We start from the raw sequence: 27,969 nt of genomic DNA, 5'->3' as shown, positions 1-27,969 counted from the left end.
AAAAAAAACTTAAGAGATTCAACTCCCTCAATTTACAGATGAGTAAACTGAGATACAAAGAGGTTCAGTGACTTGTCCAAGGACACACAGATACTACGTAGCAGAGGCAGTATTATAAAATACTGTAATATTAATTATATATTATTCTATTATACATAGTATATAATAATAATACTATATTATATACAGTATCAAAATACATACACCTTTATAAAAATATTACAAAGTTCAGGACTTCTGCCTTGCCTTGTTGTAGGCTAGTAGCATAATTCAGCCCAAAGAAGAAACATAAGTAAACAGAAGAAAAAAGGAAATAGAAATAATCAAATGAAAAAAGGATAAATCAAAATAACGTAAAACAGTTCTGAAAATACCAAGTGAAAATATGTGACATGGATGACAGGAAGATTCTTCTGTCTGAATTCCTTTTTATCAGAAGAATGTCTTAATTCTTGAGGATATCAAGGGATATCCTCTAGTTGTACAATGATTGGCACATAGCAAGAACTTTTTTTTCTTTTTAGCCTGAAAAGTGAAAGATGCACTGACTTAGGGCTATATATCTTCCATAAATTTCACTGGCATTTCAACTTCTGTGTTGATGTCCTAAAGTCTCATGGTGCATATTTATTTTTTTTTAATACCTTCATTGTGTCAGATGACAAGTTGCTGCTGAGGCCCATGGATTTCTCCTTTGCAGAATCTCTGGAATATGCCCCTCTCTCTCCTCTGACACTGCTACAGTGCAGGCCCTCATCACCTTGTGCCTTGAATACTGGAATGTCCTGCTTGTGGGTCTGCCTGTCTCAGGTCTCTTCCTACTTCAATCTATTCAGCATTAAACCACCAAATGATTTTCCTAAAGTACAGCTCCTACTATCACCCCTCTACTCAATAAATTCCTGTGGCCTCTTATTGCCTGTAGGATCAAATATAAAATACTCTGGCATTCAAAGCCCTTTATAACCTAATCTCCTCCCACTTTCCAGGCTTTTTGTATCGTACTCCCAAGCATGAACTTTTCATGGCACTGACATTGGTCTTCTACTGGCTCTACCATGAAAAAGACACACCATTTCTCAGCCCTGGGCATTTTTGCTGGTCGTCTGCCATGCCTGAACTGCTCTCCCTCTTTATTTCCACCTATTGACTTCCCAGACTTCTTTTTAAAATTTATTTATTCATTCATTCATTTATTATTTCAACATTCACTTTTATAAGATTTTGAGTTCTAAAATTTCCCTCCTTTCTCCCCTTCTTCATCCCCAAGACAGCATGCAATCTGATACAATCTATACATGTACAATCATATTACATATATTTCCACATTAGTCATTGTAACACCAAGCACAAGCAACTTCCAGGTTCAGATTATGAGCATAGCAAACTCCATTTATTCAGTGACATATTGGGGCAAAACATTCACAGAAAATCAAAATACAGCATTCACCATGTGTAACTCAATAATTTAGTAATTCCTTAATTCAATCACAAAGTACTAAGACCCCTGGAAAGTGCATTCATTTAGTCAATCACAGTCTTTTCTCTGTTCAACTGGAGATTAGTTTCCAATCATAAACAAAATACATTCATTTTGTCAGTCACAAAGCACAAAAATCAAAGTACTCCACCCCTGGATCACAACTGAATTACAGTTACCATCAGTTACCACCAAGCACCTTCTTGAAGAGGCAATGGAGAGCACAAAGGCCATCTATCCCTAAGCCACAACAAGGTTACAGCATTCAATATCCAAGGAGAGGTCTTTTCTTCATTTTGACCTGAGGCAAGTTCTCAGCAATCTCTGTTCCTGGGAAGAGAAAACTTAACCAAGCCACAATATACATTGCCAGCATCCTCATCAATTCACACTCTGTCTGCAGAACAGTCTCTGCAAGACTCTCCTCCAGGATTTCTGTTAACATACAAAAAGAAAATCCTCCTTCAGGGCTTTTAAACCAACAGCAAAGTTTCAGGACCTCTGCAACAATAGCACTGTCCTTTACCAGCAGACAAATCTGGCAAAGTAACATCAAAACAGACAGAAAAAATACTGGCACTACAGTCATGCCTCCTCAGTTCTTGGCAGCTCTGGGTGGCAGTTCTCAAAAGTCCTGGGCAGCTCCAACTGGCTCTCAGTAATCCAGGTGGCTTTGGCTGGCAGTTCTCTCTGTCTCTCAGCAACTCTGGCCCCTGGCAATTCTTTCTCTGCCTCCTTCCTGCTGCTCCCAAAAGTTCTTCTGGCCTCTCTCTGCTTGGGTCTCTCTATCTATGGCACCAACTCTTCCCAGTTTAGCCCCCTCTCTTCACAAGAACAAGTCCATCCCACAAGTGGGATTCATTTGGGGTTTTAACACTTAACTCAAAAACCAAGCCAATACAAGGGGATCTTTAAATTCCATTACCATTACAGTCATGTTGTGAAAAAAAAAAGGATCAGAACAACAGGGAAAAAGGAAGAAAAAACAAAATACAAAAAAAGAGAAAACAGTATAATAGTATTCTTCTATCTGCATTTTTCCCCTGGAGGTGGATAGCATTTTTCATCATGAGTCTTTTGGAGTTGTCTTAGAACATTGCATTGCTGAGAAGAGTTAAATCTATCAAAGTTGGTCATCATACAATGTTGCTGTTACTGTGTACAAAGTTTTCCTGATTTTGTTCACTTCATTCAGCATCAGTTCCATGTAAGTCTTTCCAGGTTTTTCTGACATCTACCTGCTCATCATTTCTTACGGAACAATAGTATTCCATTGCATTCATATACTACAACTTATTCAGCCATTCCCCTACTGATGGGCAACCCCTCAATTTCCGATTCTTTGCCTGACTTCTTTTAAGTCCCAACTAAAATAGCATATTTTATAGGAAACTTTTTCCAACCCCTCAATTTAATTTCTATTTATCCTGGTGTGTGTATGTGTGTGTGTGTGTGTGTGTGTATGCACACACACACACATTAGATTGTGAACTCCTTGACAGCAGGGTCTGTCTTTTGCCTCTTTTCTTTTATCTCCAGTGCTTATTACAATTCCTGGCACTCAGTAGCCACATTATAAATGCTTATTGAGGTGATCAAATCACAGACAGAAAACCTTTTAGTTTAGGTTTCTCAAGTTCCATCAATGTAATTCCTACTACTGCTTTCTTCATGCAAAAGATATTTGCAGATAGAATGAATTGATGGGAGCAAAGCATAATATATTTTATCACAACTTGTGATTTTATAATCCTTTTCCTGTAGCTTAAGGAATATTCCAAAATCCTTCCTTTCAAGGTTAGTTGAATATCCTATTGAATAGACTGGATCTTGCCGAAATTGCACATCAAAAACTCAGAGAAGGTCCCAAGTATCACCTAAAAAGCAGGTTTGATCATAGGAAGTATGACATGTCACTCTGGCTCTTTGAGAGTATCCACAGCATCTCAAAATACTTTTTTTTCTTTTTGGAGGGGGAAAGGCAGGGCAGTTGGGAAGTGCCTTGCCCAAGGTCACACAGCTAGTAAGTGTTAAGTGTCTGAGGCCATATTTGAACTCAGGTCCTCCTGACTCCAGGGTCGGTGCTCTATTTACTGCACCACCTAGCTGCCCTTCCCAAAAGTCTAATGGAGCTAAAACTTTTTTTTTTTTTGCCTTTTGGAGGGCAATTGGGGTTAAGTAACTTGCCCAAAGTTACACGGCTACTTTTTTTGTGTGGGTGTTACCGGTAAGTGTCTCAGGCCAGAACCGAACTCGGGTCCTCCCAATTCCAGGGCCAGCGCTTTACTCACTACGCCACCTAGCCGCCCTGGAGCTTAAACTTTCAAAAGTTTAAAACTTCACTAAGACTTTGGGGACACTCTGTATATATGTGTATATATACATATATGTGTGTGTTTTGCATCTGTGTATCTATATATTATATATGTATGTATAGGCTATATCAGAGGTTGGGGATGAACTAGCTATGACAACCAATTAAGGGCCTGCTGATTCTTAGGATAAATTTGTCTCAGTTTGGGATCATATCCAGACATTTAGAACAATGGATCAAAAATAAAAGCTCAGACAAAAATTTCTGGATTCCTAAAATGAAAACACAAGTTGAACTTGTTTCAACAATGTGCCATTTCAGGAGCAGGAAGGAATTTCATAAGAACTTAGGTTTAGAGACAAAGGGACCTTAAGAGGTCATCATGTCCAATTCTCTCATTTGAAGGATAGGGAAACTGAGACCCACAGAGATTAAACAACTTGCCCAATGTTACATAGGTACTACATGGCAAAGTCATGACACCAAACCCAGTGCTATCACCATTATATTATATTGATGAATAATAGCATATTTAAATCAAAACCAGACCACCAGGGAAAGAATACTTGGTGCCACTTTGTGGGAGGTTCTGGGGCCCCTTTTGGAGGCAGAAAGGGATTTATTGTTATTTACCTTGCACTGCTATACAACTTTCTATGTAGTTTTGCTTGTTTTCCCCTTCAGACAGGTGGTACACTCATGATGACTTTACTCCCTCGCACTAACTATAGTATCTTGAACATGAATAAATGCGGCAGACTCACTGCACCTAGAACATTTCCCACCCAATCCATAGAGTTCTGAAGATGAAGATATATCCTTCCCATAGACACACTGGGCCTGCTGGGCATCCCTTAATTCATCTTGAGAATGTAGACATTCAGGGGGTTCTCTTGCCATTCAGGCAGACAGGCTAAGGAAGCAGCCACCTCGTCCTTGACAGGCCAGCCCCAGGTCTGGAAGAATGGAGTCAGATTCCTCTGTACTTGGTGAGAGAACTGTTTCACCCACAGGTTCATCTTGCCAACATTGTCATCGGGCACTCCAGATAAGGTCTGGTACTGAGTGAAGAGCTGGATGAAAGGCTCCCAGCCAAAGGCCTCCTGTAGCTGAGAGAGGAGAAAGAGAAAAGGGGGCAGAGTGAAGGGTCTGAGTTTCCAGAGACAACCTAACACATGAATATCAGTGAGTACACCTTACTGTGGTAAGAGGCTCCTGCTTGAATATTAGCCACATTCCTACCATTTGCAAAGGATTTCCTCCTCTCCAAACATCCATTTAGATGTGATCAATCAGTCTTATTCTCTACTATCCACCTTGGGTAAGCACCTACTTTAAAGAATACTTCATCACTCTAGTGGAAATCAGGCCTTAGTCAAATTATGATACATTGATACAATATAATACCAATAAGAATGCCATAATAATGGTACAAGAGGGGTCACCCATTGTGACTAGACCTATGGAGAATGCTTTATGGTAATGTCCAATAGGAGGTTTATAATTATAATTAGTCAGAGACATTTACCTGGGCTACATAAATGAGAACATTTTGTTCTGTGGAGACCCTTAAAAGAAACTTTGCAGAATACTTTCCATCTACTCCCTCATTTATCTTCGCCTTCTCACTAGGAGATAGTTAGGGATGGGGCTATCACTTCCCTTTCAGACCTATACAAGTGAGGTACAGAGAAGCAGCCATAGGATATCTAGCACCATTAAGATCCAGATAGGATTCCATGACCTGATATGGATGGGTACCTTGGGCAAGCCTCTTAAACTTTCTCAGTCTCAGTTTCCTCATCTGTAAAATGTGGATAATAATAGTACTTACTGTACAGGGTCGTTGTGAGGACCAAATGAGGATGAGAATGAGAAAACCTATAAAAAGTACTGAGTAAAACTTGATGCACTATATAAATGCTAGAAGAGTAGTAGTAGTAGTAGTAGTAGCAGCAGCAGCAGCAGCAGTAATAGTAGCAGTAGTAATAATAATAATGTTCCCTTCTCCCCCCTGCCTAATTCATTTCCAGTACCTGCAGATAAGTCTCCAGTGCTGTCCAAACCTCCCATTCTTTTAGGGGAGCCCCTTTACTCAGGTATTCTTGTACCCTGGCCTTCCTAGTTGAAGGAGTCAGTTCAGGGTGGGCCCGGCTCCGGGGGATGCCTAGCACCGTCTCATGTACATAGACAGACCACAAGTTGCAGGTAGCCTCAGTTGTGTGGGGGGGGAACTCCCAACCCTGTCGTTGCTGGTTGTGGCCTAGCTCATGGATGGGGCCCCAGAGGCCATTGGATCTTATTTTCTTCACAGTGAGTATTTCCTCTGCTGACTCCTTGTAGCACATGATTGGATATCCTGAATGCATCCAGCCTGGGGAGTGCAGGAAGGAAGAGAAGGCAAAGATTTCTATGTGAGAGAGCCCAACCTACCATCCCTAGGTTATTCACTTAATGCATCTCTCCCCTACATTCTCTCATGCCCAACATTTTCACACCAATATGAAAACAGATAACTTCACTTTACTTAGTCAAAATAGAGAAAAAACTTTGTTTTTTTCCCATTTCACCCTACCTGCTCAGCACCAATTTCTTATCTCTAGCATATGGGTTATATTGTTTCTATGTACCTCTAACATTCTGTCAGTTTTGGAATTATACACCAGCACCATAATGATCCATGTACGGTTAAGGTTTTTTTTTTCCCTCTTGTAGAAGCTTGACTGCATGGTGAGTAGAGTTCTGGGGCTGGATTCAGAAAGACCTGTGTTCAAATTCAGCCCCAGACACTTACCAGCTATGTGACTTTGGGAAAGTCACTTAATCTCTGCCTCAGTTTCCTCAACTGTAACATGAGGATAAATAAAGGCACCTTCCTGGAGTTGTTGTGAGGATAAAAAGGTAATATTTTAAAGCATTTGGCACAGTGTTTGGAGCATAGTAGGCACTATAGAAATGCTACCTATCATTTTATACATTTTTAAACATTAGTATGTCCCATCTATAGCTTGGGAAGATAGGAACAGTGTGGGTGATTTCCCCTTTCTTGTGACCAACTTCAGTTATATTGTGAATTCTTCTAAAGTGAGGAAAGATGATTTTTCTTTCCCATTTATGCAGCCTTTGGTGCTGGTCCAGGCATCTGTAATCAGTGATTATTCCCTTAATCTAGTACTTCCCTCTGAAATTATCTCCAATTTATCTTGCATAGATCATTTTCGTACTTGGCTGTTTATAAGTTGTTTTCCCTCATTAGAATTTGTGGTCCTTGAGAGGAGGTATCGTCTTTTGCTTTTCTTTGTATATTAGAACAGTGTCTGATACTCAGTGGGTACGTAATAAATGCTTACTGACTAGCTGACCCAGCTCATTTCCTCCACACTCCATGAAGGCTCCTTAAATGACTCCACTACATACTGAAGCCCCTCCTTTGAAATCACAGCATTTATTTTCTCCGGCAGGACTTTATGAAAACTCTTGTGCCGCAAACAGAGGCACACAATAAATGCTTACTGAACAAACTAACATGAATGAGTGAGTGACTGAATGACGGAATGAATGTTTTGTTTAATTTCTGTATTCCTTTTGAAATTTCAGTGTAGTTTTTCTGTTATTTTCCTAACTAGTTTATAAGCTCTTGCTCACTTATACAATCATTCATCATACATAATGCCTTGAATAGAGAAGATGATGAATAATAATATGATGTGAACTTTGTACTGATTTATCACCTGAACAAAGCTCTCCCATCCCAGGTTTCAGAACACCCACCAGCTGAGATCTGTACATCAGCCACGATCCTCTCAGGTTGAGCAAAAGGGAAGCTTATTGAAGCAAGTCTGGCCACAGCTCCCATCATCTCATCCCAGAGATGAAGCAAAGGCTCTGGGTCTTCCAGGTCTTGAAGATGTTCAGATGGCATCGTGAGGATGATATTGTCTGTTGCCAGCTCCCCCCATGGCACTGGGTAGTGGCGGATGGAGCTCTTCCACTCCTCCAGAGATGTCTCCCCTTTAGACAGAGATTGTGGGATTAATGGGCCTGTCACAGAATCTCAGAGACCATCTAATCCAGCCAATATCTGAATAGGAACAGGAATTCCCTTCTCTCTGTTCCTGATAAATAGCTATCCAGTCTCTATTTGAAGACGTCCTCCTTTGGATAAATTGCTATCTTCCAAGACAATCCATTTCACTTTGGGGCAGATGTAATTGTTATGATTTTTTGAGATAAAATTGTTTTCTGTAAATTATGCTGCCTATTATAATTTTGTTCCCTTAGCCCAAACAGACCACAAATCATCCTGATTCTACCTAACAGTCTTTAAATCTTGAAAAACTACCATATCCCCTCAAGTCTTCTTTCTTCCAGGCTATATTATTGCATTTCCTTTAATTAGCCCTCATATAACATACTCTTTAGCCATCTTGCTATCCCAGGTCCCTTTCTATGCTACAGTACATATGGTACCTATGGTATGGTACAGCTCATTAGTGTCTATCTTAAAATGTAGCTCTTATAAAGTTTGAGGACAGACCCAGTATATGAGATGAAGTATAGTGTGTCTATCACTTCCCTCCCTCTGGACATTATGCTGCTTTAAGTATTCCTTTATTTTTCTGCTTCCTTAGGCTGAAAGTTGAAATTTTTACTTCAATGGAAGAGTAACATTAAGGATCAGAGATTCAGAGCTAGAAGGAACTTTAAAGACCTTATAGATGTTCTCAACCTTTTTTGTGACCTGGTTCCCCCTTGGGAGCCTGGTAAAGGCTATGGACTCCTTAGTTTTAAACACATAAAATAAAATAAAATACATAGGATTACAAAGGAAACCAACTGTGCTGAAACACAGTTATCAAAATATTCTTTAAAAATAATTTTGTGGATTTAGTACAACTCTATCATTTTACTGATGAGAGAGGTAAAGGAAAATGTTCAATATCACACAGCTAGTAAGTAGTAGAATCAGAATTTGAACTCAAGTCCTTTGATCCTAAATGCCTTTTTCTTCTACTCTCACCTTTGGTATGCATCCTATCTCCATTTCTGCAAACAAAAGGTCAATCCCTGATCACCTTTCCACATAATTCTCTGAATTCTCCATGGACACAGGAAGTTCCCTGATGCCCTACCCTCAAAATTAAAATAGGTCATCTCTTCCTTGTCCCACCAAATATATCTTCTTCCTCTTTATCAATCCAAGCTACAGATTATTTTCCTCCTTTACAACCTACTTTGTAATTACTTTGCCCTTCCTCCAGTTACCCTTGGGCTTAGCATTCATGAAGTCTTTACTCACCCAGTTTGAAGTAAGGAGCAGGCACAGCTCCAGTGATGGTGATTGACACAGGACCCAGGTTACTGCCCTTGGGCACAAGTACATAGATGAGGCCCCCCCAGAGGGAGGAGACTGACAGCTCTGGTCTGTCCAGGCAGCATCTGTGAATCACCACAGGTGCTCGGCAAAGCTCCTTGGCCTCATTGAGGTCATCAGAGTGGCAGCCAATTTGTACCTGGGAAAGGGGAGTCATGAGAACAGTTAGCAACCACTGGAAAGTATTGCTAGGTCACTTATTAGTGTCTTTCATGCAAACTGGCCTTGAATTATGAACATTTGGTAGGTAATGACTCCAAACTCCAAAGGGTTCATACATGCAGAACTATTATATCGGCTCAATAAGGATTTACAATATCATAGGTGATAGATTCACAATGAGTTGTTAAGGAAAAATAGGATGTTCTGATTATAACTCTGATTTTTGATGATGACATTAGGAGATGAAACATCACAAATTGTCTCTTGCTGTCTCTGTTAGAGACATATTCTACATGGAACAGGAATTCAGTGTGACAAACCTTGGAAGCTATTTGTCATAAGGAAACGTTTTATGTTGAAGAGAGAGGCATCTTTTTCATCCCAGAAAGAGGTTGGGGGGAACTAAAATATGGCACAGACTCTCCTGAACATCTGTTGCCATTGGATAAAACACAGCAGATCCCACACCTTCAGTATCCCTTGCTGTTTAAGATACACTATCTCATAGAACAGAATCTGAATCACAGTGTAGATTATTTTGCTTGGAAGTACCCCGAGGAGTATGGGGACAAGAAGAAGAAGGCAGAATTTTTATCATAGGTATAGGTTCATGGGTGGGCTGTGGGAAAATAGGCTCACTAATGTACTGCAATGTTGAGTGGCAAACTGGTACAGCCATTCTGAGATTCTGACCTATGCCTAAAAAGCAATTAAACTGTGCATACCCTTTGACCCACCTATACCAATACAAAGCCTATACTCCAAATAAATCAAAGAAATTGTTCATGTACAAATATTAATATTTGTACAAAAAATATTTATAGCAGTTCTTTTTATGATAACAAAAGACTAAAATCCAATGGGGACTACCCATGTACTGTGGAATAGCTAAAGAAATTACTGTTTATAAATTTAATGGATTATGACTTTGCTTTAAGAGATGAGCAGTTAGTACAGTGCCTAGCACATAGTAGGTACTTAATAAGTGCACTTTGACTGACTGACAAAATGGAGAGAGAAAATGGGTTATACCTGCAGGCATTGATATGGTGAAGTTAGCAAAATCTGAACAATTCAGTCTATAAAAACAACATTATGAAGAAAAACAACTTTGCACTTCCAGGAATGAAAATGGCTGAGTAAGCAGTAAGTCACTCTCACCCTCCCATATTAACCAGAAAATATCACCCCAGAAAAAATCCTGGAACAACTAAAGACAGCAGAAAGATGGGGTACAGTAGACTTTTAGCTCAGTATGCTTGGGAGATTAATGGCAAACCTCCCTCTTGTCATGGTTGAAAGGGGAACAGTACAGGATGGGAGGTGTCCTGGCAATCCAGTAGCAAGTCCCACCTCAGCAAGTCAGTGGGACATCCTGAGATACAGAGAAGTGGAGCAGGCAAACACCAACACCAGGTGTTGTACACCCCCACCTCTACCCCACTGAATGCCTTGGCACAGCCAGGGGAACTGGCAGATGCCAACTCAGAGCACCACCATGTGTGCTGGCAGACAGGCATCCATCCACCAGCAAGTGAACCTACCCTTGGTTTAGCACAGCTCTGGGTGAATGTAATGGCAAGCAAAGAAGTAGTTAACACCTTGTTTTAGCTATTAAATTAATACCTTGTTTCAACTATTGAAATAACACCTTGTTTTACTTCAAGTTTCTTTTGAGCCTTGTATCAAGTCCATTAAGAAACAGAACTGTGAACCCCACAACTTGTGAACTTCTGGGAAGGAGCTGTGCTGTATATAAGGAAGAGCACAAGCTGGACACTCAGAACTTCTTGGGATAACTATTGTGGAGGCAGGGCAGCTGCTGCTGGACTGAAGACTGAACAGAGAATTGAAAAGAACTGGGAAGAGGAATGAGAATTGAGAACTGAGACAGAATTTCTTGGAGCAAGCCCCATGGAGTCTAGATAAAGTGATTTTGATTTTGAGAATGGAGCTTATGGTACTGAAGACTTCCAATGGCCAGCTGGAGCTGCCAAGGATTTCTGAGGGCCAGCTGGAGCTTCTGAGGACTTCCTGAGGGCCAGAAGGAGCTGTCAAAGACTGAGAAAGCATGACTGTGGTACTAGTACTTTGTACAAAGGCTGTTGTGACTTTGTTAATGTGGATGAATGTTCTTGTGGCTTTGTTAAGCCTTGTCTTCGTAGAAACAGAGGCTGTGAAAGATTTGAGATGGACTGGACATTGTGAACTTCAACATGGAAGAGAAACTGGACAAGGAACTGGATGAAGAACTGGACAAGGAGCTGGGCAAGGAACTGGGAGCTACCTGTCTTTGAACCCAGGTGAAAGTTGGATGAATTCAGATAGGAACTGGGACCATGGAAGAGGAATCATTCAGAATCTGAGAGCCAGCTGTGTGTCAAGCTGGAAGAAGACTTTACTTGGAAACTATGTACTGACTGAGAAGATTATGATTTACTGTGACCTATGGGTGGAAAACTTTGACTTTTGTATTTTGTGATTGAATTAAGGATTTTGTGATTGATTAAATGAATGTACTTTGTTTAAAACTATGTGACCACTTTGGTGAAAACCACGTGGCCATTTTAGTGATAAGTTGTTGAGTTGTGACATGGTGAATGCTGTATTTCGATTTTCTGTGATAAGTTGTACATTGTGAATGCTGTACCTTGATTTTCTGTGAATGTTTTGCTCTGAGTTGTTATTGAACAAATAAAGAGTTTGCCATACTGTGTAATCAGAACCTTGAAAGCTGTTCATAGCAGCAGTCCCCTGGAAAGCTGCTCTTGCTTGGCTTTACAGTGAGGAGGTGACCTATAGCAGTCAGAACACCCCTATCCTACCCCAAGTTTCAGTGTAACAATGGGGAAATGCAAAAAACTCCACCTGACATTGGCACACACAAGTCACTGCCACCAGTTCCATCTCAGGACCAGGTAAGCTACCAGACCCCTACAACCTCTAACTGCCAGCACCTGAGTCCTCAGCATACAAAACCAGCAACAAGAGAACAACTTTCAAAGCCAAGATAAAGGAAAATACCATGAGCCAAAAGCAACAAATAAAAACACTGACCATAGGGAATTAGTATGGTGACAGGGAATATCAAAAGACAAATTAAAAAGAGGACAATATTGCCAATATATCCACATCTGAAACCTCGAATGGGAAATATAAGTTGTCTCAAGTTCAAAAAATCTTCATGGAAGAGCTCAAGAAGAGTTTTTAAAATCAAATAAGAGAGGTAGAAGAAAAATTGGGAAAAGAAATGAAAAGTATGCAAAAGAGAATGAACAATTTAGAAAAGGAAGGACAAAAATCGACTGTAGAAAACAATTCCTTTAAAAATACAATTAGCAAAATGGGAAAAAAAGTACACTGAAGAAAACAACTCCATAAAAAGTAGAATTGGACAAATGAAAGAGGAAATAGTAAAACTGAATAAAACAATTTGTTAAAAATTAGAATTGGGGAAGTAAAAGCAAATGACTCTATGAGGCATCAAGAATCAGTCAAACAAAATCAAAACAATGAAAAAATAGATGAAAACATAAAATACCTGACCAGAAAAACAACTGACCTGAAAAAGAGATCCAGGAGATGTAATTTAATAATTATTGGTCTACCGGAAAACCATGATGAAAAAAAGTCACTAGACAGCATCTTTCAAGAAATCCTGAAGGAAGACTGCCATGAGATCCTAGCACCAAAGGGTAAATTAGACTTCAAAATAATCTACCCATCACCTCCTGAAAGAGATCTCTAATTGAAAATGCCAAGGAACATTGCAGCCAAATTCCAGAATTATCAGATCAAGGAGAACTGGAAGCAGCCAGAAAGAAACAATTCAAATATCATGGAACCATAGTAAGAATTATGCAGGACTTTTCAGCTTCTACATTAAAAGACTGGAGGGCCCTGAATATGATATTCCATATGACAAAGGAGCTTGGATTACAACCAAGGATCAACTACCCAGCCAAACTGAGCATAATCTTTGAGGGGAGGAGATTGATATTCAATGAAATAGTGGACTTCCAAACTTCCCTGATGAAAAGATCAGAGCTAAATGGAAAATTTGATCTTTAAATACAAGATTCAAGAGAGGCATAAAAAAGGCAAACAGGAAAGAAAAAAACAAAACAAAACAAAACCTGTTATTCAATAAGGGCACACTATTTACATCCCTACATATGAAGATGATACTTGTAACTCTTGAGAACTATATCTTTACAACAATATTTAGAAGGTATAGCTAGATTATAGATAGATAAATAGACAGAGAGACAGATAGATAGATGATAGATAGATAGATAGATAGATAGATAGATAGATAGATAGATAGATAGATAGATAGACAGACAGACATATAGACAGATAGATATAGACAGAGGGTATGGGTATAAGTTAACTTTTCTATGATAAAAATACCTAATTAAGTGGTGAGAAGTGATAGAAAGGGGAGAAAAGGAAAAGAGGAGACAGAAAATGGTAAATTACATCATATGAAGAGGTGCAAAGACCTATTACAGTAGAAGGTAAGAAGGGAGGGAGATGAGCATTGTTGTAACCTTACTCACATCAAATTCGGCTCAAGGAGGAAATAATAGACTCAGTTAAGTACAGAAATCTGACTTGGCCTATAGGAAGTAGGAGAGGAAAGGGGATAGAAAAGGGAGTGGTGGATAGAAGGGAGGGCAGATTGAGGGAGGCAGTGGTCAAAAGCAAAACTACTGAGGAGAAAAAGGGAGGAGAGAGAAAAGCATAAACGGGAGTAGAAAATAGGATGGAGAGAAAGACACAGATAGTAATCATAACCGCAAATGTTAATAGGATGAACTGTCCCATAAAATGGAAGTGGATAGCAGAATGGATTATAAACCATTATCCTACAGCATGATTTTTACTAGAGACACATTTGAAACAGAGGGATACACACAGAGTAAAGGTAAAAGGCTGGCATAGACTATATTATTCTTTAGCTAAAGCAAAAAAAAAGCAGGGGTAGCAATCCTGATCTCAGACAAAGCAAAAACAAAAATAGATCTAATTAAAAGAGATAAGAAAGGAAACTATGTCCTGCTAAAATGCACCATAGACAATAAAATAATATAACTGTTAAACATATATGCATCAAGTGGTATAGCATCCAAATTCTTAGGGAAGTTAAGGGAGTTACAGGAAGCAATAGACAGCAAAACCTTACTAGTGGGGGACCTCAATTTCCTCCTCTCTGAACTAGATAAATCTAACCAGAAAATAAACAAGAAAAAAGTTAAGGAAGTGAATAGAATTTTACAAAAGTTAGATATGGTAGACCTCTGGAGGAAATTGAACAGGAATAGCAAGGAATATACCTTTTTCAGATTTTTAAAAAATAAATAATTTATTTTTAGTTTTCAACATTCACTTCCATAACTTTTAAATTTTCTCCACCTCCCTCCCCTAACCTCTCCCTAAGATGTCGTGCAATCTGATATGAGCTCTACATATACATTCATATTAAGCATATTTTTACATTAGTTTTGTTGTACAGAAAAATCGGAATGAATGGTTGGAACCATAAGAAAGGAAAAATGAAACAAAACAAAACAAAAAAGAGAGCAAACAGTATGCTTTGATCCACATTCAGACTCCACATTTCTTTCTCTGGATGTGGCATTTTTCATCATGAGACTTTTGGAGTTGTTTTAGTTCTTTGCATTTCTGAGAACAGCTAAAACAATCAAAACCAGTCAAAACATAATGTGGCTGTTACTGTGTACAGTGTTCTCCTGATTCTGCTCACATCATTCAGCATCAGTTCATATGTTTTTCCAGGTTTTTTCTGAAGGCTGCCTGCTCATCATTTCTTATTTATTTTTTCAATTAATTAATTTGTTTTTGGTTTTCAATATTCATTTCCATTAGTTTTAAATTTTCTCCCCAAGGTGGTGTGCAATCTGATGGGGGCTCTATGCATACATTCCTATTAAAGACATTTTCACATTAGTCAGGTTGCATAGAAGAATTATAATAAATGGAAGAAACCATGGGAAAGAAAACAAACAAAAAAAAGCAAAAGAGAAAATAGTCTGTTTCACTTTTCATTCTGACTCCATAGTCCTTTCACTGGATATGGATGCCATTTTCCATGATGTTTCCTTTGGAAATGTTTTAGGTCCTTGCATTGGTGAGAAGGGCTAAATCTATCAAAATCAGTCCTTGCACACTGTAGCGGTTAACTTTGGACAATGTTCTCCTGGTTCTGCTCACTTCACTGAGCATCAGTTCATATAAGTATTTCCAGGTTTTTTGAATTCTGCCTGTTCATCATTTCTTATAACACAATAGTATTCCACTACATTCATACACCATGATATGTTCAGTTATTCACCAAGTGATGGGCATCCCATCAATAACCTATCTTTGCCACCACAAAAAAGATGCTATAAATATTTTTGTACATGTGGGTCCTTTTCCCATTTGCATGTTCTTTTTGGGATAGAGCCATAGAAGTAGCATTACTGGGTGAAAGGGTATGCACAGTTATATAGTCCTTTGGACATCATTCCAAATTTCTCTCCAGAATAGTTAGATCAGTTTACAACTCCACCAACAATGCATTAGTGTTTCAATTTTCCATAGCTTCTCCAGCATTCATCATTTTCCTGTTTTGTCATATTAGATAATCTGACAGGTGAGATGTGGTACCTAAGAGTTGTTTTGATTTGCATTTCTCTAACCAATAGTGATTTAGAGCATTTTTTCATATGACTAAAGATAGCTTTATTTTCTTACTCTGAAAATGGCTTGTTAATATCCTTTGACCATTTATACATTGGGGAATGACTTGTATTCTTATAAATTTGAATCAGTTCTTTAAATGTTTTAGAAATGAGGCCTTTATCAGAAATATTGGCTGTAATAATTCTGCCCAAATTTTCTGCTTCCCTTCTAATCTTCATTTCATTGGCTTTGTTTGTGTAAAAACTTTTCTTTTTTCTTTTTTTATGTTATAAAATTGTTTATTTACTTTTACTTTACAACAGTCAGCATCACAATTCCTTGATTTTCAAATTTTCTCCCCCTTCCTCTCCTCCTCCCTATCCCTCATGGCAGCATGTAATCAAATACAGTTTCTAAAATACCTTCACATTAAACATTAATCAAGTTGTAAAGAAGAATTATGACCAATGGAGTGAACAACAAGGAAGAAGGGATGAAATGAAACAAAACACAAAAGAGAGAGAAGTTTGCTTCAATCTGCATTCAGATTCTGTAGTTCTTTCTCTGGATGTGAATATCCCTTTCCATCATGAGTCTTTTGTAGTTGTCTTCTAGCCTTGCATGGCTGAGAGGAGCCTGGTCTATCAAAGTTAGTTGTCACAGGTAAGTCTCTCCAGGTTATTATGAAGTCTATCTGCTCCTCATTTCTCATAGCACAGAAGTATTCCATTACATTCATATACCATAACATATTCAGCCATTCCCCGGTTGATGGGCATCCCCTTGATTTCCAGGTCTTTGCCACCAAAAAAAGAGCTACTATAAATAAATTTGTACAAATGGGTCCTTTTCCCACTTCTATGATCTCTTTGGGATACAGCCCTAAAAGTGGTACTGCTGGGTCAAAGGGTATATACTTATTTTTATAGCCCTTTGGGCATAGTTCCAGATTTCTCACCATAATGGTTAAATCAGTTCACAACTCCACCAACAATGCATTAGTATTCCAATTTTTCCACATCCTCTCCGCATTTATAATGTTCCTGTTTTGTCATTTTAGTCAATCTGACTGGCTAGATGTTGTACCTCAGAGTTGTTTTGATTTGCATTTCTCTGGTCAATAGTGATTTAGAGCATTTTTTCATATGCTTATGGATATCTTTAATTTCTTCCTCTGAAAACTGCCTGTTCATATCCTTTGACCATTTATCAATTGGGGAACAACTTGTATTCTTAAAGATTTTAGTTCTCTGTATATGTTAGAAATGAGGCCTTTATCAGAGATACTGATTGTAAAAATTCTTTCCCAATTTTCCACTTCCCTGTAAATCTTGATTATATTGACTTTATTTGTAAATAAAATCTTTTCAACTTAATGTAATCAAAATTATCCATTTTGCATTTTGTAATGTTCTCTAACTCTTGTTTAGCATTAAAATCTTCCCTTTTCCATAATTTGACAGGTAAATTATTTCTTGTTCTCCTAGATTGCTTACATTATCAGCCTTTATACCTAGATAGTGCACCCACTAAGACTTAGTTTGGGTATTTGTGTAAGATGTTGATCTATGCCCAGTTTCTGTCATACTATTTTCCAGTTTTCCAGGCAGTTTTTGTCAAATACTGAGTTCTTATCACAGAAACTGGGGTCCTTGGGTTTGTCAAACAGTAGATTATTATAGTCATTGACTGCCGTGTCTCATGTATCTAATCTATTCCACTGCCAGTATCAAGTAGTTTTGATGACTGCTGCTTTACAATACAGATTAAAATCTGGTGTGGCTAGGCCATCTTCCCTAGCATTTTTCTTTTCATTAATTCCCTTGATATTCTGAACTTTTTTTCTTCCAGATGAATTTTATTGCTCTTTTTTTCTAGATCTATAAAATAATTTTTTGGTAGATTGATTGGAATGGCAATAAATAGGTAAATTAATTTAGATAGAATTGCCATTTTTATCATATTAACTTGACCCAGCTATGAGCAACTGATGTTTTTCCATTTATGCAGATCTGACTTTATTTGTGTGAAAAATGTTTTGTAATTGTGTTCATATAGGTCCTGGGTTTGTTTTAGCAGGTAGATTACCAAATATTTTGTAATGTGAACAAGTAACGTTGAATGGAATTTCTCTTTCTATTTCTTGTTGGACTTCATTAAAAATATATAGGAATTCCAAGGATTTATGTGGGTTTATTTTATATCCTGCAATTTTGCTAAGTTTATTATCTCAAGTAGTTTTTTACTTGATTCTCTAGGTATATCATCATACTATCTGCAAAGATTGATAGCTAAGTCTCTTCTTTGCCTAATCTGATTCCTTCAATTTCTTTTTCTTCTATTATTGCTTATTGCTAACATTTCTAGTACCAAACTGAATAAAAGGGGTGATAGTGGACATCCTTGTTTCACCCCTGATCTTACTGGAAATGCTTCTAGCATATGCCCAATACATATATTCTTATGGTTTTAGATAGATGCTACTTACTATTTTAAGGAAGACTCCATTTATTCCTATACTTTCTAGTGTTTTAATAGCAGTGGGTGCTGTATTTTATCAAAAGATTTTTCTGCATTTATTGAGATAATCATAGGTTTCTACCAATTTTGTTGTTGATATGATGTATTATACTGATAGTTTTCCTAAAATTGAACTATCTTTGCATTCTTGGAATAAATCCTACCTGATCAAAGTGTATTATTCTCATGATAAGTTGCTGTAGTCTTTTTGCTAATATTTTATTTAAAATCTTTGCATCTATATTCATTAGGGAAATTGGTCTATAATTTTCCTTCTCCATTTTGTCTCTTCCTGATTTAGGTATCAGTACCATATTTGTGTCATAAAAAGAATTTGGTAGGACTCCTTCTTCTCCAATTTTCCCAAATAGTTTGTAAAGTATTGGAGTCAATTGTTCTTTAAATGTTTGATAGAATTCACTAGTAAATTCATCTGGCCCTGGAGATTTTTTCCTATGGAGTTCATTGTTTTCTCGTTCAATTTCTTTTTTCTGAGATGGGGTTATTTAAGTATTTTACTCCCTCTTCAGTTAATCTAGGCAATTTATATTTTTGTAAATAGACATCCATTTCACTAAGATTGTCAAATTTATGGGCATACAATTGGGCAAAATAATTCCTAATTATTGTTTTAATTTCCTCTTTATTGGCATTAGATTTACCCTTTTCATTTTTGATACTGGTGATCTGTTTTTCTGCTTTCTTTCTTTTTTTGTCATAATTACAAAAGGTCTATCAATTTTATTGGTTCTTTCATAAAACCAGCTCTTAGTTTTATTTATCAATTCAATAGTTTTCTTAATTTTAATTTTAGTAATCTCTCCTTTACTTTTCAGTATTTCTAATTTGGTATTTAATCATGGGTTTTCAATTTGTTCTTTTTCTAGCTTTTCAGTTGCATGCCTAATTTATTTATCTACATTTTCTCTATTTTATTCATGTATGCATTTAGAGACTTAAAACTTCCCCCAAGAACGACTTTTGCTGTATCCGACAAGTTTTGGTATGTTGTCTCATTATTGTCATACTCTTGAATGAATTTACTGTTTCTATGATTTCTTGTTTGACCCACCCATTCTTTAGTATTAAATTATTTATTTTCCAATTAGTTTTTAGTCTATCTTTTCATAGTCCTTTATTACATCTAATTTTTATTTCATAATGATCTAAGAAGGATGCATTTAATATTTCTGCCTTTCTGCACTGGATTGTGAGGTTTTTAAGCCCTATTACATTGTCAAATTTTGTGTATGTGCCATGTACCACTGAGAGGAAGGTATATTCTTTTTTATTCCCATTCAATTTTCTCCAGAGGTCTATCATATCTACCTTCTCTAAAATTCCATTATGTCCTTAACTTTTCTTGTTTATTTTAAGCTTAGATTTATCAAGTTCAGAGAGGGGGAGATTGTATAGTTTTGATAGTATAGTTTTGCTATCTATTTCTTCCTCTGACTCTCTTAACTTCTCCTCTAAGAATCTGGATGCTATACTGCCTGGTGCACATGTGTTTAGTAATGATATTGCTTCATTTTCAATGGTGCCTTTTAGCAGAATATAGTTTCCTTCTTTATCTCTTTAAATTAGATCTATTTTTGCTTTATCTGAGATAAGGACTGCTACCCCTGCTTTTTTTTTTTTACTTTAGCTGAAGTATAATATATTCTACTCCAGGCTTTTGCATTTACCCTGTGTGTATCCCCCTGTTTCAAATGTGTTTCTTGTAGACAGCATATTGTAGGATTATGGCTTTTAATCCATTTTGCTATCTGCCTCTTTTTTATGGGAGAGTTCATCCCATCACATTCACAGTTATGATGACTATCTGTTTCTTTCCCTTCCTTGTTTTTGCTTTTATTTCTCCCTTCCCCTCCTTAAGAATTATCCTTCTGACCACTGCTTCACTCACTATTCCCTCCTTATGCACCCACTCTCTTTACCTACCCTTACCCCCTTAGTACCTCTTCCCTCTCTTATATCCACTGACCATTTATCCCCCTTTCCCCTCCTACTGCCTGTAGGGCATGATAGATTTTATACTTAATTAAGTATCTTATTCACTCCTTGAACCAAAACCAATGAAAGTAAAGTTCATATAAGATTCATCTCCCTCCTTTCTTTACCTCTACTATAGTATGTTTTATTGTCTCTTTATGTGGCATAATTTACCATTTTCTGCCTCCTCCTTTCCTTTTCTCCCATTACAATCTCTTTTGCACCCCTTAATAAAGTTTTTTATCATCAGATTACTTAATTTACACCCACACTCTCTATCTATGAATATCCCTTTTAAAGGTCATGATAGTTATACAATTCTCAATATTGACAGTTATCAGCTTCACATATAGGGATGTAAACAGTTTGCTCTTATTGAATCACAAGTTATGTGAGTGTGTGTGTGTGTGTGTGTGTGTATTTTCCCTGTTTACCTTTTTATGTCTCTCTTGAGTCTTGTATTTGGAGATCGAATTTTTCATTGAGCTCTGGTTTTTTCATCAGGAAGGTCTGAAAATCCCTTATCTCATTGAATGACTATCTCCTTGCCTGAAAGATTATGCTCAGTTTTGCTGGATAGTTGTTCCTTAGTTGTAGTACAAGCTCTTTTGCCTTATGAAATAACATATTCCAATATCTCAGACTTTTTAACATAGAAGCTGCTAGGTCCTGTGTGATCCTGACTATGGTTCCATGATATTTGAATTATTTCTTTCTGGCTGTTTGCAGTATTTTCCCTTTGACCTGATAATTCTGGAATTTGACTACAATATTTCTTGGAGTTTTCAATTTGGGACTGTTTTTAGGAGGTGTTTGGTGGATTCTTTTGATGACTATTTTATGCTCTGGTTCCAGGATCTCAGAGTAGTTTTCTTTGATAATTTCTTAGGCTTTTTTTTTCAATATGGCTTTCTGGCAGACTGATAGCTCCTAGATTATCTCTCCTGGATCTGCTTTCCAGGTCAGTTGTTTTTCCAATGAGATATTTTCCATTTTCTTCTAAATTTTCAATCTTTAGGTTTTGTTTGACTGATTCTTGATGCCTCGTGGAGTCTTTAACTTTCCTTTTACTGATTCTAATTTTCCTCAGTTAATTTTTGAAGCAACTTTTACAAATGTTCAGATTTCATTATTAGGGATTTATTTTCTCCAGTTAGATTTTGTACCTCCCTTCCCAATTCACAAATTTTACTTGTTAAGGATTTGTTTCTTCAGTGAGATTTTTTTTCCATTTTGGCAATTGTAATTTGAAAAGAATTGGTCAATTTATCTTCTACCTCTCTAATCTGGCTTTTAAAATCCTTCTTCCAGGTGGCGCAGTGAGTAAGAGCACCAGCCCCAGAGTCGGGAGACCTGGGATCAGTTCTAGGCTCAGATACTGGTCACATAACCTTGAGCAAGTTACTTAACCCCGATTACTTAAAAAAATCCTTCTTGAGCTCTTCTAAGAATGCTTTTTGGGCTTGAGACCAGTTCATATTCCCTTCTGATGCCTCAGGTGTGGGTATAGAGTCCATGCTGTCCTCTGAATTTGGTTCTTCTTCCTTGCTATAATAGGATTCAATCGTTTTTGTTTTTGTTTTTCCAACTTGCTTTTGCCCATTGTGATTGCCTATTTTCTGGCTTTTAAAGTGGATTTCTGCTTCTAGGGTACAGAGGGCTCTGACTCAAGCTTCTTAAACTGGTATCTAGGGGCCTGGTTGTTGACTTTGTGTGCTGTGACCTCTGGGTGTCTAGACTGAGGCCAAGGTAAAGACTTTCAGTGCTTCCCCTGGGTTACACTGAAGCTCACAGAGTAAGGTTTGGGGGATGAGTGGTCTGGCCACTTCAGGTTTCCATTTCTGTGCCCCTGGGCTAGAGCTCAGGCAGACTTAGCATCTGCTGGCTAGGGTCATGCTGGTGTCTGAAGATTTCCCTGATTGCCCTAAGGCCACCTGGGTTTCTGGTGTTAGTGCTTGCTGGTTCCCCGCTCCCCCTATCCCCCTTGGCTTTGGGATCTCCTGATGGCAAGCTGAGATGGAGCTTGTTGGAACACCTCCCACCCTTCACTTCAGGCTTGTCACAGCCTCAGCCATGCCCTTCCTCTTGGACTTCCAAGCCTGCCACTGGTTCCACTATTTCAGGATTTTACACTGGTGCAATGTTCTTTTGGTTTTCAGGGTCAGAGAGGGGGATTGGATCAGCTAGGGTTTACTCCACCATCTTGGCTTTTGGAAGTTCAGGTAGGTGATTTTTAAATATCCAGGCTGTGGGTTGATAGCTCCAGGAATGGTTACTGCCACTGCTATAGGCCCTGCCCTTTCTCTTACCCAGACCTGACAGATCTTCTATCCTGAGATGAGAGGTCTGAGAATCACCCCTGTGGTGGATCCACGTACTGGGCCTTGCTCTGGCTTTGCTGTCATCTGGTCTCAGGTCAGCACTGGTGCAGCCCCCACAATCCCCCTGGCCTAGCCTTATGTGTGCTGGGAATATGCCATGCTTCTGGACATGGAATCTTCCACGTTCCATCTCCCAATGGATTCTGTCACTCTAAAATCCATTTAGATTCACTTTTTAGAGGTTACTGACAGAATTTATGAAGGAGTTCAGGTGAGTTAATGTTTTCACTCTGCCATCTTGGCTCCACCCCTCAATGTCACGAAAACTTTTCAATTTAATGTAGTCAAAATTATTCATTTTGTGTTTCATAAGATTATCTATCTCTTGTTTGTTATAAATTCTTCCATTCTCCATAAATCTGACAGGTAAACTATTCCTTGCTCTCTCCTTTTGGTATAGTATCAGCCATTTTATCCAAATCATGTATCCATTTTGACTTTGTGTTGGTATACTGTGTAAATATTGGTCTATGCCCAGTTTCTGCCACACTATTTTCCAGTTTTTCCCAGCAGTTTTTGTTAAATAATGAGTTCTTGTCCCAGAAGTTGGAGTCTTTGAATTTAACAAAGAGTAGATCACTATAGTTATTGACTACTATCTTGCATACCTAACTTATTCCACTGCTCTCTTTTCTTAGTCAGTACTAAGTAGTTTGATGATTATAATATAATTTATGGCTAGGTTACCTTCCCTTGCATTTCTTTTCATTAATTCCCCTGACATCATGGAACTTTTGTTCTTCCAGATGAATTTTGGTATTACTTTTTCAAGCTCTATAAAATATTTTTTTTTAGTTTGATTCATATGGCACTGAATAAGTAAATTAATTTAGTTAAAATTGTTGTTTTAATTATATTAGCTCTGCCACCCAGGAGCAAATGATTTTTTCCCCAATTATTTAAATCTGACTTTATTTGTGTGAAAAGTGCTTTGTAATTGTGTTCAAATAGTCACTGGGTTTGTCTTGGCAGGTAGAATCCCAAATATTCTATATCATCTATAGTAAATTTCAATGGAATTTCTCTTTCTATCTCTTGCTGTTAGACTTTGTTGGGAATATATAGAAATGCCGATGATTATGTGGGTTTATTTTATATCCTGCAACTTTGCTAAAGTTGTTTATTATTTCAAGTTATTTTTTACTTGATTCTCTAGGATTATTTAAGTATATGATGATATCACCTGTAAAGAGTAATAGCTTAGTTTGTTCTTTGCTATTCTAATGCCCTCAATTTCTTTTTCTTCTCTTATTGCTAAAGTTAACATTTCTAGTACAATACTGAACAACAGTAGTGATAATGGACATCCTTGTTTCACTCCTGATCTTATTGGAAATGCTTCTAGTTTATCCTGATTACATATAATACTTGCTGATGGGTTTAGGTAGATGCTATATATCATTTTAAGGAAGACTTTATTCCTATGTTCCCTTGTGTTTTTAATATGAATGAGCATTGTATTTTGTAAAAAGGCTTTTCTGCATCTATTTAGATAATCACATGATTGCTGTTAGTTTGTTTTAATTGATGTGATCAATGATGCTGATAGTTCTCCTAATATTCAACAAGTCCTACATTCCTGGTATAACTCCCACCTGGTCATTGTATATTGTCCTCATGATAAATTGTTGTAATCTCTTTGCTAATATTTTATTTAAAAATTTTGCATCTATATTCATTAGGGAAACTGGTCTATAATTCTCTTTCTCTGTTTGGTCTCTTCCTAGTTTAGGCATCAGCACCATATTTGTATCATAAAAAGAATTTGGTAGAACTCTTTCACATATTTCCTGACCATAGTTTATATAGTATTTGAATTAATTGTTCTTTAAATGTTTGGTAGAATTCACTTGCAAATCTACCGGGCCCTGGATATTTTTTATCTAGGGAGTTTGTTTTTTTTTTTAATGGTGTATTCAATTTATTTTTCTGAAATGCTGTTATTTAAGTATTTTAATTCCTCTTCTATTAATCTGAGTGATTTATATATATATATATATATATATATATTTGTAAATATTCATCCATTTCACTAAAATTGTCAAATTTATTGGCATACAATTGGCCAAAATAGCTCTTATTTATTGTTTTAATTTCCTCTGCATTAGTGGTGAATTCACCCTTTTCATTTTTGATACTGGTAATTTGGTTTTCTTCTTTTTTAAAATCAAAATCACCAAAGGTTTACCTATTTTATTGGTTCTTTCATAAAACCAGCTCTTACTTTATTTATTGGTTTTCTTAATTTCAATTTTATTAAAATATCCTTTGTTTTTCAATATTTCTAATTTGGTATTGGGAATTTTTAATTTGTTCTTTTTCTAGCTTTTTTAAGTTGCATTCAATTCATTGATCTCCTCTTTCTTTATTTTATTCATGTAAGAATTGAGAGATATAAAACTTCCTCTATGAACCACTTTTGTTGCATCGCCTAAGTTTTGGTATGTTGCCTCATTATTGTCATTCTCTTGGATGAAGTTATTGTTTTATGATTTATTGTTTGACACACTCATTCTTTAGGATTATTTATTTTCCAACTAATTTTTAGTTTATCTTTCTGTGCCCCTTTATTACATGTAATTTTTATTGCATCATGATCTAAAAAGGGTGCATTTAATATTTTTGCCTTTCAGCATTGGATTGTGAGGTTTTTATGTTCTAATACATGGGAATTTTTTGTGTAGGTGCCAAGTACTATTGAGAAAAAGGCATATTTCAGTCATCAGCCCACATAAATCATCAATATTTCTATATATTACTAAAAAAGCACAAGCATAAGAGAGAGAAAGAGAAATTCCATTTAAAGTTACTGTAGACATTATAAAATATTTGGGATTCTACCTGCTAAGACAAACCCAGGGACTATATGAACACAGTTACAAACCACTTTTCACACAAATAAAATCAAATTTAAATATTAAGAAAAACATCAGTTGCTCCTCAGAAGGCCAAGCTAATGTAATAAAAATAACAATTCTAAATAAATTAATTTACTTATTCAGTGCCATACCAATCAAACTAAAATAAAAATATTTTATAGAACTAGAAAAAATAAAATCAAAACTTATCTGAAAGAACAAGGTCCATAATATCAAGGAAATTAATGAAAAGAAATGCAAAGTAAGGTGGCCTAGCCATACCAGATCTTTAATTATATTATAAAGCAGCAATCATCAAACTATTTAGTACGGGCTAAGAAAAGAAAGTGATGGATCAGTGGAATAGGTTAGGTACACAAGACAGTAGTCAATGACTAGAGCAGTCTATTCTGTGGTAAACTCAGACCCCAGCTTCTGGGATAAGAATACACTATTTGACAAAAACTGCTGGAAAACTGGAAAATAGTAAGGCAAAAACTGGGCGTAGACCAACCTCTTACACAGTATACCAAGAAAAAGTCAAACTGGGTACATGATTTGGATATAAAGGCTGATATTACAAGCAAACTGGGAGAGCAAGGAATAGTTTAACTGTCAGATTTATGGAGAGTGGAAAAATTTGTTACCAAACAAGAGATAGAGAACATTATGAGATGCAAAATGGTTAATTCTGATTATGTCAAATTGGAAAGTTTTTGCACAAAGACAATGCAAAGAAGATTAGAAGGGAAGCAAAAAATTGGGGCAGAATTTTTATAACCAGTGTCTCTGATGAAGGTCTCATTTCTAAAATATATAGAGAAACGAATCAAATTTATAAGAATACATGTCATTCCCCAATTGATAAATGGTCAAAGGATATGAACAGGCCATCTTTAGAGTAAGAAAATAAGGCTATCTATAGTCATATGAAAATGCTCTAAATCAGTATTGGTTAGAGAAATACAAATCAGATTAACTCTTAGGTACCACATTTCATCTGTCTGATTGGTTAACATGACAAAACAGGAAAATGATGAATGCCGGAGAAATTGTGGGAAAATTGAAACACTAATGCATTGTTGATGGAGTTGTAAACTGATACAGTCATTCTGGAGAGCGATTTGGAATGAGACCCAAAGGGCTGTAAAACTGTTCATACTCTTTGACCCATTAATACCACTTCTAGGACTGTATGCCAAAAAGATAATTACAAATGGGAAAAGGACCTACATGTACAAAAATATTTATAGGATCTTTTTATGGTGACAAAGATTGGACATTGAGGGAATGCCCATCAGTTGAGGAATGACTGAACAAGTTTTGGTATATAAATCTAGTGTAATGCTATTGTGCTGTAAGAAGATGAGCAGGCAGATTTCAGAAAGCCCTGGAAAGGTTTATAGGAACTGATGCTGAGTAAAGTCAGGAGAACACTGTACATCTGTACATAGTAACAGCCACATTGTGCAATGACTAACTTTAACAGACATCTCTTCATAGCAGTGCAAGGATCTAAGATAAATCCAAAAGATTCATGATAAAAAAATGCTTTCTGTATTCAGAAAAAGAATTTTAGAGTCTGAATGCAGATGTAAGTTTCTTATCTTTGCATGTGCTCTCTCTCTCTCTCTTTCTCTCTCTCTCTCTTTCTCTCTCTCTCTCTCTCTCTCTCTCTCTCTCTCTCTCTCTCTCTCTCTCTCTCTCTCTCTCTCTCTCTCTCTCTCTCTCTCTCTCTCTCTCTCTTTCTCTCTCCTTTCTTGTGATTTCTCCTACTGTATCTAATTCTTCTGGAAACATGACTAATGTGAAAATAAGTTTAATATGAATGTATATGTAGAGCCCACATAAGATTGCACTCCATCTTGGAGTGGGGAGAGGAGAGAGATGGGGAGAAAATTTGGAACTCAAAATCTTACAGAAGTAAATTTTAAAGACTAAAAGTAAATAAATTAATTTTAAAAAAGGAAATTAGAAAAAACAACTTTGCAAGATTTAAGAATTCTGACCAATACTACAGACCATGATCCTAGAGAACAAAGATGAAATACACTCCCCACCTCTTGATAGATGAGAATTCAATATACGTTTTTGGATATGGCCAATGTGGGAATTTGCTTTGTTTGACTATGTGTGTGTGTATATATATGTGTGTGTGTGTGTGTGTGTGTGTGTGTGTGTGTGTGTGTGTGTGT

General features: G+C 37.0%; 1 protein-coding gene across 2 annotated transcripts in view; it reads right to left on the bottom strand.

The window, feature by feature from the left end:
* Positions 1-1,365: 1,365 nt before the first annotated feature.
* LOC138156930 (TRPM8 channel-associated factor 2-like) overlaps positions 1,366-27,969 on the bottom strand; it is a 34,165-nt gene continuing 7,561 nt past the window's right edge. For both annotated transcript variants that reach the window (XM_069082408.1, XM_069082411.1), the window contains exons 5-8: positions 9,094-9,307; positions 7,566-7,805; positions 5,831-6,168; positions 1,366-4,903 (exon numbers count right to left, since the gene is read on the bottom strand). In XM_069082408.1, coding sequence (XP_068938509.1) covers positions 4,649-4,903; positions 5,831-6,168; positions 7,566-7,805; positions 9,094-9,307 — 1,047 coding nt within the window. In that variant the 3' untranslated portion in view covers positions 1,366-4,648. The remainder of the gene's footprint in view (positions 4,904-5,830; positions 6,169-7,565; positions 7,806-9,093; positions 9,308-27,969) is intronic.

The sequence above is a fragment of the Petaurus breviceps genome, unplaced genomic scaffold, assembly GCF_028583685.1.
Source record: "Petaurus breviceps papuanus isolate PSGF00001 unplaced genomic scaffold, PetGlider_PUasm1.0 111, whole genome shotgun sequence".
NCBI classification, from domain to species: Eukaryota; Metazoa; Chordata; class Mammalia; order Diprotodontia; family Petauridae; genus Petaurus; species Petaurus breviceps.
This window is presented reverse-complemented; position numbering and strand designations above follow the sequence as displayed.